Here is a 13,254-nt window from a genome sequence, read left to right as displayed (position 1 = left end):
TCCCCCCTCTTGTATCCCACAGGAGAATCGACCAAAAGGCACGAGTGTTCTCCAGCTCACCGTGACCGATCGGGACGCTTCCCACAACGGCCCACCTTTCACCTTCGCCATCGTGGACGGGAACGAGGGCGATGCTTTCCACATCAATCAGCAGGGAGCTCTAGTGGCCGTGGGGGTGCTGAATAGGAAAAGTAAAGAACACTACCTACTTCAAGCACAGGTGAGTCACTACACCGGAGAGAAAGCAGAGTTGAGAGGTTGTATTGATTTCACCGTCAAACCACAGCAACCCGATCTATTTGTCTTCCCTCTTTTCCCTCCCTCTACCTTTTCCCTGTCACACTCTCTCATTGCTTTTTTTTTTTCCACCCAGCTAGTAAATGCTCATCCCTCCACCTTTTAAGATTTATTCCAAGTAAAGCTTTCACCTTGTTTAAAACTCCATGTGAGATGCCAAATTGAAACGGGCATAAAATAAAGCCACTGCAACAGAGTGCGGCTCACAGGAGAATCATAAATCAAAGAGGTTTGTTTTGAGTTGGCGTGATCACGTGTGTTGCCGTGTGTTGATGTGTCACCTTAGAGGAGAGAACAGAGGGAAAAAAAAGGAGTGGGCAGATGGGATATGAAATGTAAGTGTGATGTCTTTTTACACACAAGATGCGCACTCAGATTTGAGTCATAGTTATCTTCTCCTTGCTGAGCTGATGACCGTCTTTCAGTGAGTGTGAAAGTTAGAATGTAAGATTTGAACATGTTTACTTTGTTTTAACATCCTGTACAATTACAGTACGAGGTTGCTGTGAGTATGGAGTAACATGGAAAGAGCTTGATTGCCCTCTGCTGTTGGGAGAATAAAGCTTGCAGATGAACACTCATGAGTGCACAGCTCTGTCTCATGCATGCACCTCTTTTTTCTTTTTCATGTTTAGGTGTCAGACAGCGGCAAACCTCAGCTCTTCTCCACCGCTTTCATCAGCGTTCGCATCATTGAGGAGAGCGTCTACCCTCCTGCCATCCTTCCTCTGGACATCTTTGTCACCACAGCTGGGGATGAATACCCAGGAGGCGTTCTGGGCAAGATCCACGCCACCGACCAGGACATCTATGACACCCTCACCTACAGCCTCGCCCCTTCTTCTCAATCCTCAGACGAGAGCGGCGCCTTGTTTTCAGTGTCCTCCTCCGATGGTAAAGTCATTGCCTTGCGACCGCTCGACGTGGGACACTACCCGCTCAACGTGACGGTGACCGACGGGCGCTTCACCTCAGCCGCAGATGTCACTGTGCATGTTAAAGAGGCAGCTCGTCAGGCTCTGGATAACTCCATCTCGGTGCGCTTTGCAAACATCGCCCCCGAGGAGTTTATCGGGGACTACTGGCGCAATTTCCAGCGAGCGTTAAGAAACATCGCCGGAGTCAGGAGGAGTGAGGTGCAGTTAGTGAGTCTGCAGCCTTCAGAGCAGGGAGATCTGGATGTGCTGCTGACTCTGGAGAGATCTGGCAGTCCGTACCAGTCCCAGGAGGTAAAAGCAATTACCCTGTATGATTACAAATTAAAACTGTAGACGTGTAACTTCTTAAAACAACTTCAACAATTCTTCTTATTTGTGTTTCAGGTCGTCTTCCGTAAATTAAACTCCTCTGCCGCCGTGATCGAGGAGATGACGGGGGTCCGGATTGTGCGTGTGGTGCAGAAGCTGTGCGCAGGTCTGGACTGTCCTCTGCGCTTCTGCGATGAGGTCATCACCCTGGACAAGACGGCCATGTCTACTCACAGCACGGCTCGCCTCAGCTTCGTCACACCCCGACACCTGAGGACCGCAACCTGTCAGTGTGAAGGTAGGAATATCCCCCCCTCTGCTCATCTCCACATTTATCGTCTGTTTAGAAATACTGAGTGGTAGTATGTGTGTGTGTGTGTTTAGGCGGCAGATGTCCTGTGTTGAACAACCTGTGTGAGAGCAGCCCCTGTCCTGAGGGCATGGAGTGTGTGCCAGATCCTAAAGATCCTGTGTACAGTTGTGTTTGTCCCGAGGGCAAAAAGGGGAAATGTTCTGGTAAGATCACCCATCTTTTTGAGAAACACTCCCACACATCCACACTCAATCCTTACTTTCCTTTAGCTGGATCTTCCTTTTTTTAATACATGTCTGTCTCTTTATTCCAGACGGACAGTCTCTGACGTTCAGTGGCAGCGGTTATATTAAATACCACCTGATTGAGAACGAGAACAAGGAGCTGATGAAGCTTTCTCTGAGGCTCAGGACCTTCTCCAGCCATGCGACTGTCATGTATGCTAAAGGAACAGACTACAGCATCCTTGAGGTTTGTGTGTTTGTCTGTGTGTGTGTGTGTGTGTGTGTGTGTGTGTGTGTGTGTGTGTGTGTGTGTGTGTGTCTGCGCATGTTTCAACATATTCATCCAGCCTTGTTACTCAGCTATAATACTAAATTTGTTTCTCCAGCTGCTTTGATATTGAAATGAATACCTTGCTTATCATAATTAAGTCTAGACTCGCTCTGCCTCTTCATTACAACCCAGCATTTTCATATCAGACAGCCTTGATAAACTCATAACTGACCCCCTCCTCCTCCTCCCATGAGACCGTGCCAGCTCACTGTGCTGGAGGGTTCAAAAAGCCATTTTTAAAACCCCCCTTTCACATGAAGGACTATGGGAATGTGGTGGTGGGTTGAAAAAACTCGCACACGAGAGCTATTTTGGTGCTGGGAGGGAAACAGGGAGCACTTTTCCACACATTCCTTCTCCAGCCTGTCTGCTGAAGCAGTCTGCAGAGTAAAAACCTGTCTGGCTGAGAGGCGGTTATTGTTTTCCGGGCTGCCATGTGAGGCTTTTAATATCTGCACACTGTTGCGAGGCATGAGCAGAAGTTTTTCCGGTTTGGGCGTCCAGAATTCATTCGATGCTTCTGACAGTACAAGTGTGTTTGCTCTCTATTAAGATGTCATTATTTTTTGGCATGCTGATAAATTGATGCGCACAGCTTTTTCTGATAAGGAGTGATTTATCACAGAGCCACACATTGATTTGATTACGACTTCCTTCCTGGGTTTTAATCTATTAGAGTCGTGATGAAAAGGAAAACAAAAGAGAAAAACTGAAGAGGATCTTTAACGGTCTCATAAATGTTGAATCTGTTCTCCGTGTGTTTTCAGATTGTGAACGGACGTCTCCAGTACAAGTTCGACTGCGGTAGCGGCCCCGGCTTGGTGTCAGTCCACAGCGCTCAAATCAACGACGGCGAGTGGCACACCCTCACTTTGGAGGTGGACGGTAACTACGCTAAGCTGGTGCTAGACCGTGTACACGCCGCCTCAGGCACAGCACCGGGCACCCTGCGGACCCTCAACCTTGACAACAGCATTTACTTTGGCGGTCACGTACGGCAGCACGCCCCCGCTCGCCACGGACGCAGCCTTCCTGTCACCAACGGGCTTCGCGGCTGCATGGAGGCCATCATCCTGAACGGCCAGGAGCTGCCTCTCAACACCAAGGCTCAGCGGGCGTACGCCATGCTGGAGGACATCGTGGACGTGGCGCCGGGCTGCGCTCTCGCGCCTGCTGAGAGCTGTTCCAGCAATCCGTGCACCAACGGGGGGAGCTGCACCTCGCTGCCTAATGGAGGTACATTATGTCCTGCTCAGGTCATTGCTCACACTCAGATTTCTCCTGAAGAAACGAGTGAAACTTCAGGTTTCTCTACCTCAGTGAGTCCACATTTACTGGAGTTAAGGAGTTTTACATGTGCTCCAAAAGAACTAATTACAAAACCCCCACCTTCGCCACCTCAGACATAGCTGCTGATTATTGCAGGTGTAGCAAATATCTCCACAAGCGTCTTTAATCATAGCTTTGTAAGAAGTGGCTCTCTTCCTGCGCTGTGTTCATTTGCAGTTTGTGCTGTTTACGCATGCACACTCATCACTTCTGCATCTGTTACAAATTAAAAACCAGCCAGCAGTTCAGAGAGCAAAATCCCTCACCGTCCCTGGAGGGCTTTCTTTTTGTAAAACATCTGCAGGACGTGTTGTGTTTCAGTAACATCAGCTCAGTCACAAAAAAAAAAAGAGGAAACAGTTTGCTGAGTATATCTGGACTCTGTCAGTGTGATTCTGTTAGTGGTGTAAATTATGCAGAATTTAAAGAGCGGGCAATTCAAGTTAAAGGTCGAGTAATTTGGTACTTTCCCCTGACCTTTACGAGTGGCTGACCTTTAGCTGTTGTCAGAGACGACTACATGTGGTTGTTTCCAAAAGTGGCATTGATTTGAGGATGTAGTAGGTTAAACTGTGCCCCTGTTTAGTGTCATTATCTTTATTCATTAAGCTGTTCTTGTCCGCACTATACAGGTTACTTCTGCAAGTGTCTCGCCTCCTTTATGGGCACCCACTGCGAGATCGGGATCAGCCCCTGTGCCTCCAACCCCTGCCTGTACGGGGGCACCTGTGTACCTCGTGCAGGTGACTTCTACTGCCAGTGCAGAGGGCAGTACTCAGGACAAAGGTAGTACAACTTGTCAAAAACATCTCTGAATACTGATCCTGACTGCATTTCTTTGATGTTTAGTGGTGTTACCTGCAGTTTTCATTGGATCTCCACAACAAAGTGAATTTGTACTGCAACATGCATTCATGAAATATGCCTTAGACATTGTTACATCCTTGTATGTCCCACAGAAACAAACAAAAATCAGCATTTTTTAATTATCACTCTTTCTCAGATGAATACAAGTCTTTCGCTCTGTGTCAACATGCTTCATAAACGCAACTTTGATACATGTTTGTGGTTGTTTAACTTTTCTTGATCTGAATTCAGGTGCCAGCTGGGCCCATACTGCAGAGACAACCCCTGTAAAAACAGCGGGAAGTGCATCGACAGCCTGGATGGTCCAGTGTGTGAGTGTGAGGCAGGATTCCAGGGAGACAGGTATGTCACTTAAGTACACTCATGAACAAAACTTTGTTTCTGTCATGTCTCCGACAAGAGGAAACTAAACTCCAACTTATCCCCCTCACCTGCTCCCTCTGTGTTGTCCAGGTGCCTGAGTGATGTGGATGAGTGCATGAAGAACCCGTGCTCAAACGGAGCACAGTGTCAGAACACGTACGGCTCCTTCAGGTGTAACTGCTCTCTGGGATTCAGTGGGCAGATGTGCGAGCTCCGCGCCGAGGTCCGCAACGAGTTCGTCTCCACCTCCTGGAACATCGGCCTGGAGGAGGTGATCGGCATCGTGGTCTTTGTGTCCAGCATCTTCATCCTGGTCCTCCTCTTCATCATCATCCGCAAGAGAGCGTGCCGCAGCAAGTCAAAGAACGACGACGACAAGCGCGGCGGGAGTTCAAACGTGCCTCACTCTTTCCTGCAGAGGCCGTTCTATGACGTCAAACTCAACAAGAACATCTACTCCGACATCCCGCCTCAGGTCCCCGTCAGGCCCATCTCTTACACTCCCAGCATTCCCAGCGATTCAAGGAACAACCTGGACAGGAACTCATTCGAGGGATCAGCTATTCCAGAGCATCCAGAGTTCAGCACCTTCAACCCAGACTCCATGCACGGTCACCGCAAGACTGTAGCAGTGTGCAGCGTAGCACCCAACCTCCCCCCTCCCCCACCCTCCAACTCAGTGTCAGACAGCGACTCCATCCAGAAGCCAAACTGGGATTATGATTACGACAGTAAGTTTGATTCAGGTAGCTTTACAACCTGTGACTAGGAAGGAGTTTCACACTAAAATGAAACTGCTTTCATTGCATCCAACACTCGATGGAATGTTTCTCTAATTTCAGGTGCACACGTTTAAAGTAATGATACCAAGGGGAAGGATTTTTTTCCCCCTAAAATTAGCATTAATTTTCAGTTTAATCGTTTTGTGATGATTTTTAATTAAATTCTTGGTAACACCATTTTATGGGCTCTTAATTTCATAATTATTTCCTTGGAAGGGTCCTTGAAAAGCTGTAATTTGCGACTAATTGCAGGGAAAATAGAGGAGATGTTTAATTGTTGCTCTTCCATGAAAGTAATTCTAATCATTTGCTAGTTTGAGCTATGAATGCTTCTGCAATAAAGCACACAATTAAATATTCAAAGCAAAATAAATATCAGTAATTCATCTGGAAAAAACATAAACTTCCTATCAAGTCAGCATAAAGTGAAGTCTACTGAATTAATGATGTGACACAAGTTTATATTTGTTCCTCAGCAGTTCATACTTCTTTTTTTCTTCTTTGAAACTTTTTTTATATCATAAATTAGTCTATAAATTATAAAGTTCATTCATTCCAAGTTCATTACAAACTAAATATCATGCATGACAATTGAGCTCAGTTCCTTTAACACAACAAAAATGTGGTTTGTCATTAATACTGAAACCAAGAAAAGATGTTATACTCTAAATTACATGGTACAACAATCCACAAACAGAAGTTCAATTCTTGTCCAATGTTAGTAGTTAGATTTTAAGGGCCTGTGTCCACTGACAGCATTTTTTTTGCACTGGCAGCACCTATTTTTCATACCAAACCAATGCAGTTCATAATTTTCTGTACTCGTCAATGTCACATCTCCATCACCAAACAGTGAATACTTTCCTGATGTAGAGCTGCTGCTAATGCTACGACACAGTTTTTATCAATTGTTTTATGTTTTCCTTGTAAAATTCCTCAGAATAAAAGTAAATGTTAAGCACACAGAGCAATTTAAAACAGACAGGGGACTACCTCGTAACAGCAAGTATCAGTGAGAAGTGCTAAAAATGATGTCGCTGGTTGTTGCCGGCACAAAAACTGCTGTTAGTGGACACAGGCCCTTATTTGAGGAAAAAACAAAGGTTCAGATAAAACAGTAATAAACATTTGCTTATACAAATACCCAGGTGGGATAACAGAAATCAGTTAGTACAGGAATATAGAACAAATTCACCTTTGATTAGAGACCTTAAGTGTTTTTTGTTGTATTGCTGTGCTCTATACGGGAAGTTTTTGTATCTCATTCATATTCTCATTCACAGTAAAATCAATCTGTGCCTCTTTTTCTAGCTAAAGTGGTGGACTTAGACTCATGCCTGACCAAGAAGCCTGTGGAGGACAGCGCATGTCACCCTTACAACACCCGGGGCAGCATGTCTGAGGTCCACTCACTCAGCTCCTTCCAGTCAGAGTCCTGCGATGATAACGGTATGTTAGACTTACTAATCCCTTGAAAACAAAAAAAAAAGAACTTGATTGATTATTTTATTATACAATATAATTTTGTACTTATAAAGAGTTGTTGATTTTCTCCTCTCAGACCTGCAGAGTTTAGCGGCAGTTACTTTGTGCTTGTTGATTTTCATGCTAACACTGTTTCTTTGCATGCTCAGAGTGGATGGCCCTTAAAAATGGTTTCTCTGGGGTCACTTGTTCTTTTCTCTTTCTTTTTGCTGCGGGGCTTCAGCTCCCATATGGATCAAATCAGTCCACAGATCCAGAACAAGGTTTTAAATAGGGGGTCCGGCCTGTAAGTCTTCAATCACCTCCGGTACAGACGGAAGCAATCACAACATCTTGTGCCGTGAAATTCTCCCTGGATTAAATACGTTGGGTTTTTTTTAAACACATGTCCGTGCTCGGTCGCTCAAAAAGGAGTTTGATGACTTACTCAGAAAGCAGTTATGTTGTTTTTGAAATCACTCGCGAGTCATTGACTTTGACAGATTTAATGTTCTTTTAATTTACATGCATGCCTTCACTTCTTTTTTTTTTCTTTCTCTCTGTTTTGTTTGTTTTTTCCAATACATAGCTAAAAAAGGATGTTTGAAGCAAACATCACGGAATAAACCACAAGGGTATACACTCATTATGTATACATTACCCTTTATGTTCTCCGTTTCCTTTTCATATCATATTTATTTCCCCCATGTCATTACGAGGGTATCATGTGGGGAATGTGCTTCTCATAAGTCATCAAACCTTCATCTCTTACCTCCAAAATCAGATTGAATTAGAAATTGAATATTCCTATTTCGTTTAACTGTGTTCAAACACTCTCAGGATTTTCTTTGTTTTCATGTTGGAAATGCGTTTTTAAATCTCCGGGGAATTTCACTGATTCTTCCATCTGTACTGTCAATGGCACCCCATAGCCTCTCCGTATGTTGTTCTTGTGTGGTATCTTGCGCATACAAAACCAGAGCCCTCCCTTCACCACTTTGTCTCCCTCCATGCCGTCTTGTGCCCAAACCATGAATCCCCCCACTCTCCAAAAAAAGCACTCCAAGTGAAATGTGTGCAGCGACGTCTGTGGGATGGTTGGCGTTTGTTGGCATCGCTCCCACCATCATCATGCACTCCATGCGTTTTTTTAATTGTTTTATCATTTCAAAATTCTGAAAGCATTTGTGCTAATGCTGGATCTCTCCACCCACTCCCTCTCCTTCCTTTCACAAGCCTCCATAGTGACAGTAATCCACCTTGTCAACCGTGCTGTTGACTCGGTGGAAGGAGAAGGTACTCTTTTATTGCTTCCATCTGCTTCTAGTTGTGTCCTTGGTGTTGAGATGTGGAGTGTGGGATGTAGAGCTGCCATTTTCTTACACTGACGGAGCCTCCACGTCTGCCTCCGTGTTTAAAGCTTCTAATTAAAAAGACAAACAAACAATTAATTAAACCGGCATTAAGCATGTTCCAGTATCGATCCTTGCCAACTTGTGATTCCACACCTCCAGGAGTCTGTTTAAGAAAATGGCAGAAGTGTAGTCCATTACCGAACCTGTCATTCTCTTGATTTATTCCCTCTTTGAGTGTTTCATTGTCCTCATTTCATCTGTGTTCTCAGCCGATTGTTCTCTCCTCTCAGGTTTTAATGTGACTTGTTCTTTCTCTCTTTCTCTTGTCCTTCTCCGCTCCTATAAAGAGTCTTTTTTGGCTCATGATCTCAAGAACCCAAGAGGTGACTTTTTACGTCTTTGTTTGCCTGTTGTTCTCTGCTGTTTCCCCCCCTCTTAAGTTTTAACCACTAACATTTAAAGCTCCATAAAAACAGAAGGTGACACAGCCTCTGTGAGGAAGTGTGACACCGAGAGCTGTCGTACTACACGTGTTGAGTCATTGTGTCTCTAAACTGTTAATCACAATTATCGCCTCAAGAAAACATTCACTTGCATGGTTTTTGATTCTTAGACAACATTAGAAGAACAAATGTTAACCTGAGCTTCGTTTGATCAAAGACGTAACAGGAAGGAATCATTTGTGTATGTTTCTGTTAACCTCCAAAAATTCCAGTCTTGACATCACACTTTATTAGTTTGATTATTTGATTGTTAAAGTGGAGGAAGAAAAGACATCACTCCAGTTTAAGGTCTCAGTCTTAACTACATGTAACCAGAGGGAATCAAATTAAATCTGTACATCTGATTGGATGGCCCCGTAGTGGACATTACTTCTTGAATATTGTGGCTCCGTATGGAGCTGTAAAGAGATACAGAGATGTAGACAACTTCCATTCTGCTAGCTACAACAACCCACCTGCTTACAGGCATATCAGGTTGGATCCATTAGACGGGATATGCAGGCCTCAAATCTGTTTAATTGAATCAGTTTATTTGAAAGACATGCCAAGATGATTAAGCAAACACTTTTAACATTTTACAGTGAGTAAAAGAAATCTGGATTAGCTTTGATATACTCATTTATTTGATGTTTTCATGTTATTTTTGCACAAACAAGAGATAACTAAACATATAACAGACAGATCAAACATTCGTTCTACAGTGTGTGTAAGTCTGTCGATGTGTCTGCAGTGTGTCGCTCTCACAAAGTGCTGTGAAGTGTTTATTAATGAACAACCCGTTGTGTTGGTGTGACTTATTGTGTTATTGCATGGTGTGGGTTTTTTAATATTAACACACTGTTACTGATGTAGTTTGCTTTGATGCCAAACATTAACGACCGTGTTTTTGCCTCATCAAACAGGATATCACTGGGACACATCTGATTGGATGCCAAGTGTTCAACTTCCTGGAATCCAGGAGTTCCCTCAGTATGAGGTTGTGGAGCAGCCCGCCCCTCTGTACAGCGACCCGAGTGCCATCGACACCGACTACTATCCCGGCGGCTTCGACATCGAGAGCGACTTCCCACCGCCGCCGGAGGACTTCCCTGCAAATGACGACTTGCCGCCGCCGCCTCTGCCAGAGTACGCCGACCGCTGCGACACGCTGCGGCCTATGGGCAGAGATCTGGACCCGTCTGCGAACGGTCCAGGAGGCTCACCCGGGGTACGCCAGCGCCCGGCTCTGCCCCAGCTCTACAGCCTTAACCAGTACCTGCCGCAGCACTCCTACGCCAGCGACTCTGGTGATAATGAGGGCCAGGGTGCCACCACCTCAAACACCACCACCCCGGCTTCCACCATGGGCACCAGCGGCTACAGAGGGGGCTACCCGCTGGGTTGTAGTCGGGACTTTGACTCGTCAGCTCTGGACAACATGTCCATGTCTCTGTACACGTCCACAGCCTCCTGCTCGGACATGTCGGCGTGCTGCGAGGAGTCCGAGGTGATGATAAGCGACTACGAGAGCGGCGACGAGGGCCACTTTGAGCGGCTGGTCATCCCAGGGCTGGACTCCCAACAGCACACTGAAGTCTGACACTGGATCCAAACAAAAGTGCCTGAACCCACAGCTACACCTTATGTTCCCCCCGCTGTACACACACTATATGTGCACACAGAAAACACAACAAACAAACACACACACACACATTCAATGAACTGAGTCATACACAGGGGTTGTTGAGACTGGTTTTAAAGGCCAATCGGCTGAGAAGATCTCATGAAGCTATAAGAGAATCTCTGTAGCATCTTAGCGTCTGCTCAGTCCAACTCCTGCCCCATCGCTTTATGTAACTGTCATCATTCACAGGAAGTGGATTGTCCGAAAGATCATTGTTTTGGTGTAAAACAGGAAAAGCAACAAGAGAAAAAAAAAAAGAATATTCATGACAATATCTTTGTTTCTATAAATAAAAACCAAGCAAAGTTTTTTTTATACAACTCCTCATTTTCAATGTAAATTTAAATGTACAGTTTTTGATTTCAAAGTTTACTAGGTTTTGTAGATATTCTATGCTTTTATTTTCAACAAAAAAAGAGTTAAATGGTGTGACATTATCAGCCTTACTGTGCTTACATTCACAAAAAAAAGAAACGTTAAAAAAGAGAGAAGAAGAAGAAAAGAGCGTGGCTTTTCCGGAAACACACAATGTACTCGTAAAGTTTATCGTCTCCTGCTCATTTCAAAAAGGGTCTTCAATGAACGACTGCATATTCTTGTGTTGTTTTTTTTATTTGTTTGTTTGTAAATTTTGACTTTGGAACCTCTTTATTTTTCCACCAAGAAAATGGGACCCAATATATTTATAGTGCAGAGTTATCCATGGACACGTGACTTTTTCAGGTGTCTATGTGTGTGTGAGCAATGCTATGGTCTTGTTAAGGTTTTTATTGAATACTGCCACGAGCTCACGCTTTCCTACTGGCAATAAATTATTCCTAAAAAATTATTCTGCTTTCTGTGCCTCATTATTTACAAACTAGAGTGTGTGGGGAGAATCAAGTTGTTGGAGAAAGCAGTAATGTTGATATAATACCTTTGCTGGAAGTTTGTGAATGGTATGTGTAGAGGCCAAGCCAAAGCTTTAAGCCACTGAGGCACTGCACCTGGAATACCTATCTGACGCGCTGGAATACCTATCTGACGCGCTGGAGTTACCGTGTTTGATGAATTAAAGTCCAAGTCACATTTGCCAGTTGAACTCTTGGTCCGTTTATTTTCGTGACATGAGCTCCCAAAAGTGTCCAAAACATGACATTGCACAGACGAACATACACGCATAACTCCCGCAGCACCATGCTGCTTGAGTGGTCAAAAACTGTTTTACCTTCTAGGCGGAACACCTGACCACACAACAAAGGTTCCTACCTTAAATAGACAGTGACCCCGTATGACCTTAATTACAGACACAGGTCACACACACATTCATTCATAATCTGCCTTTGCAGTATGTTTGAAAGTATGAAATAAGAACATAAACTTTCAAAAAGGCCACTTAAAAATAAGTAAACCGGTAGACCAGTTCAAAAAACAACCATTGACAGGCGGTAACACTGTAGCTGTTGGCTAAGAGACTCACAGCCCGCCTCTTCAGCATTTCCAATACGGCTCCCACCAACGACTGGCTTCAAAACAGCGCTTCAGAAACAGATGAGTGACGTCACGGATACTACGTCCATTATTTATACAGTATATATGTGGTACTTACAAAATACTACTTCAAACCATTTGTGTGACTTTTTTTTTTTTACTTAAATTGAGCACTTTTTGAAATAACTATCAATTTATCATTTATAGCAGCACGAGCAAAAGTGTTTAAATACCTTTTTAGCCTTTATAATGTTTATTTATTTATCATTTAAAAGGACCATGCATATTAATTAACACTTCTGTAAATATGCCAGAATTAGTCAAAAGGCTAGTTTACATCCGTAGTCCCTTGCCAGATGTTAAAAAAGCTCCCTGAAAGATCAAGATTAAACAAAGATAAAATAGGGTAAAATAAGATCAAAATAAAAAGGTAGATTTGAAACCAAAACACAAACAAACAAACAAGAGAAGAAAAGAAAACTAAAAGCTACATAAGGAGATGACATGACAGTCTTTGAGAAAGTGTCCATGGATATAAAATACACGGAGCAGGACAATCAGGAAACAGCAGTGAGGAGATGTTAAAGAAGACACATGCAGACATTTAACAGTGCTGTACACATTTGCATCAGGCAGTGACTATCAATCATTGAACTAGCTGCATGCAATTCAAATGAGGCAATGTATAGACTGAGCAACAATATGTTAAAATATTATTATTCCTATAGTCAATTTTAGCTTTTGTGAATAGTCATGAACATTTTAATATATTTTACAGTAATGGCAATCATTTATTAAAGCTAAATGTTGCACAAAAATGAGCAAGATAAGAAGACCTAGACCAAGATCTATACTGAAGCCAGCCACCAGGGGGAGCTTTAAAAGTTTGAGCTTAAAATTGGATTGCTGTTGCTCTGCTCATGGTCATTAAAACTTCAATGTTACATTAAGAGCTTCAGTTTTTATTCTTGTGGAAAACTTGTTTCAGGCTAAACCTCTTAATCACCATGGAACACTGCAGCAAATTAAGCATTAGGTTATGTTTT

General features: G+C 43.6%; 1 protein-coding gene across 3 annotated transcripts in view; it reads left to right on the top strand.

Moving 5' to 3' along the window:
- The window catches only part of fat1a (FAT atypical cadherin 1a), an 88,312-nt gene extending 76,745 nt beyond the window's left edge, over positions 1-11,567 (top strand). For 2 of the 3 annotated variants that reach the window (XM_034687939.1, XM_034687938.1), the window contains exons 18-29: positions 23-220; positions 933-1,526; positions 1,620-1,842; positions 1,929-2,060; positions 2,171-2,328; positions 3,180-3,648; positions 4,374-4,527; positions 4,840-4,950; positions 5,062-5,702; positions 7,065-7,202; positions 8,920-8,955; positions 9,978-11,567. In XM_034687939.1, coding sequence (XP_034543830.1) covers positions 23-220; positions 933-1,526; positions 1,620-1,842; positions 1,929-2,060; positions 2,171-2,328; positions 3,180-3,648; positions 4,374-4,527; positions 4,840-4,950; positions 5,062-5,702; positions 7,065-7,202; positions 8,920-8,955; positions 9,978-10,654 — 3,531 coding nt within the window. In that variant the 3' untranslated portion in view covers positions 10,655-11,567. The remainder of the gene's footprint in view (positions 1-22; positions 221-932; positions 1,527-1,619; positions 1,843-1,928; positions 2,061-2,170; positions 2,329-3,179; positions 3,649-4,373; positions 4,528-4,839; positions 4,951-5,061; positions 5,703-7,064; positions 7,203-8,919; positions 8,956-9,977) is intronic. The other variant, XM_034687940.1, reaches the window with a different exon arrangement.
- Positions 11,568-13,254: the final 1,687 nt, after the last annotated feature.

The sequence above is a fragment of the Notolabrus celidotus genome, chromosome 7 (assembly GCF_009762535.1).
Source record: "Notolabrus celidotus isolate fNotCel1 chromosome 7, fNotCel1.pri, whole genome shotgun sequence".
Taxonomy (NCBI): Eukaryota; Metazoa; Chordata; class Actinopteri; order Labriformes; family Labridae; genus Notolabrus; species Notolabrus celidotus.
The sequence above is the reverse complement of the archived record's forward strand: the minus strand, read 5'-3'. Positions and strand labels throughout refer to the sequence as shown.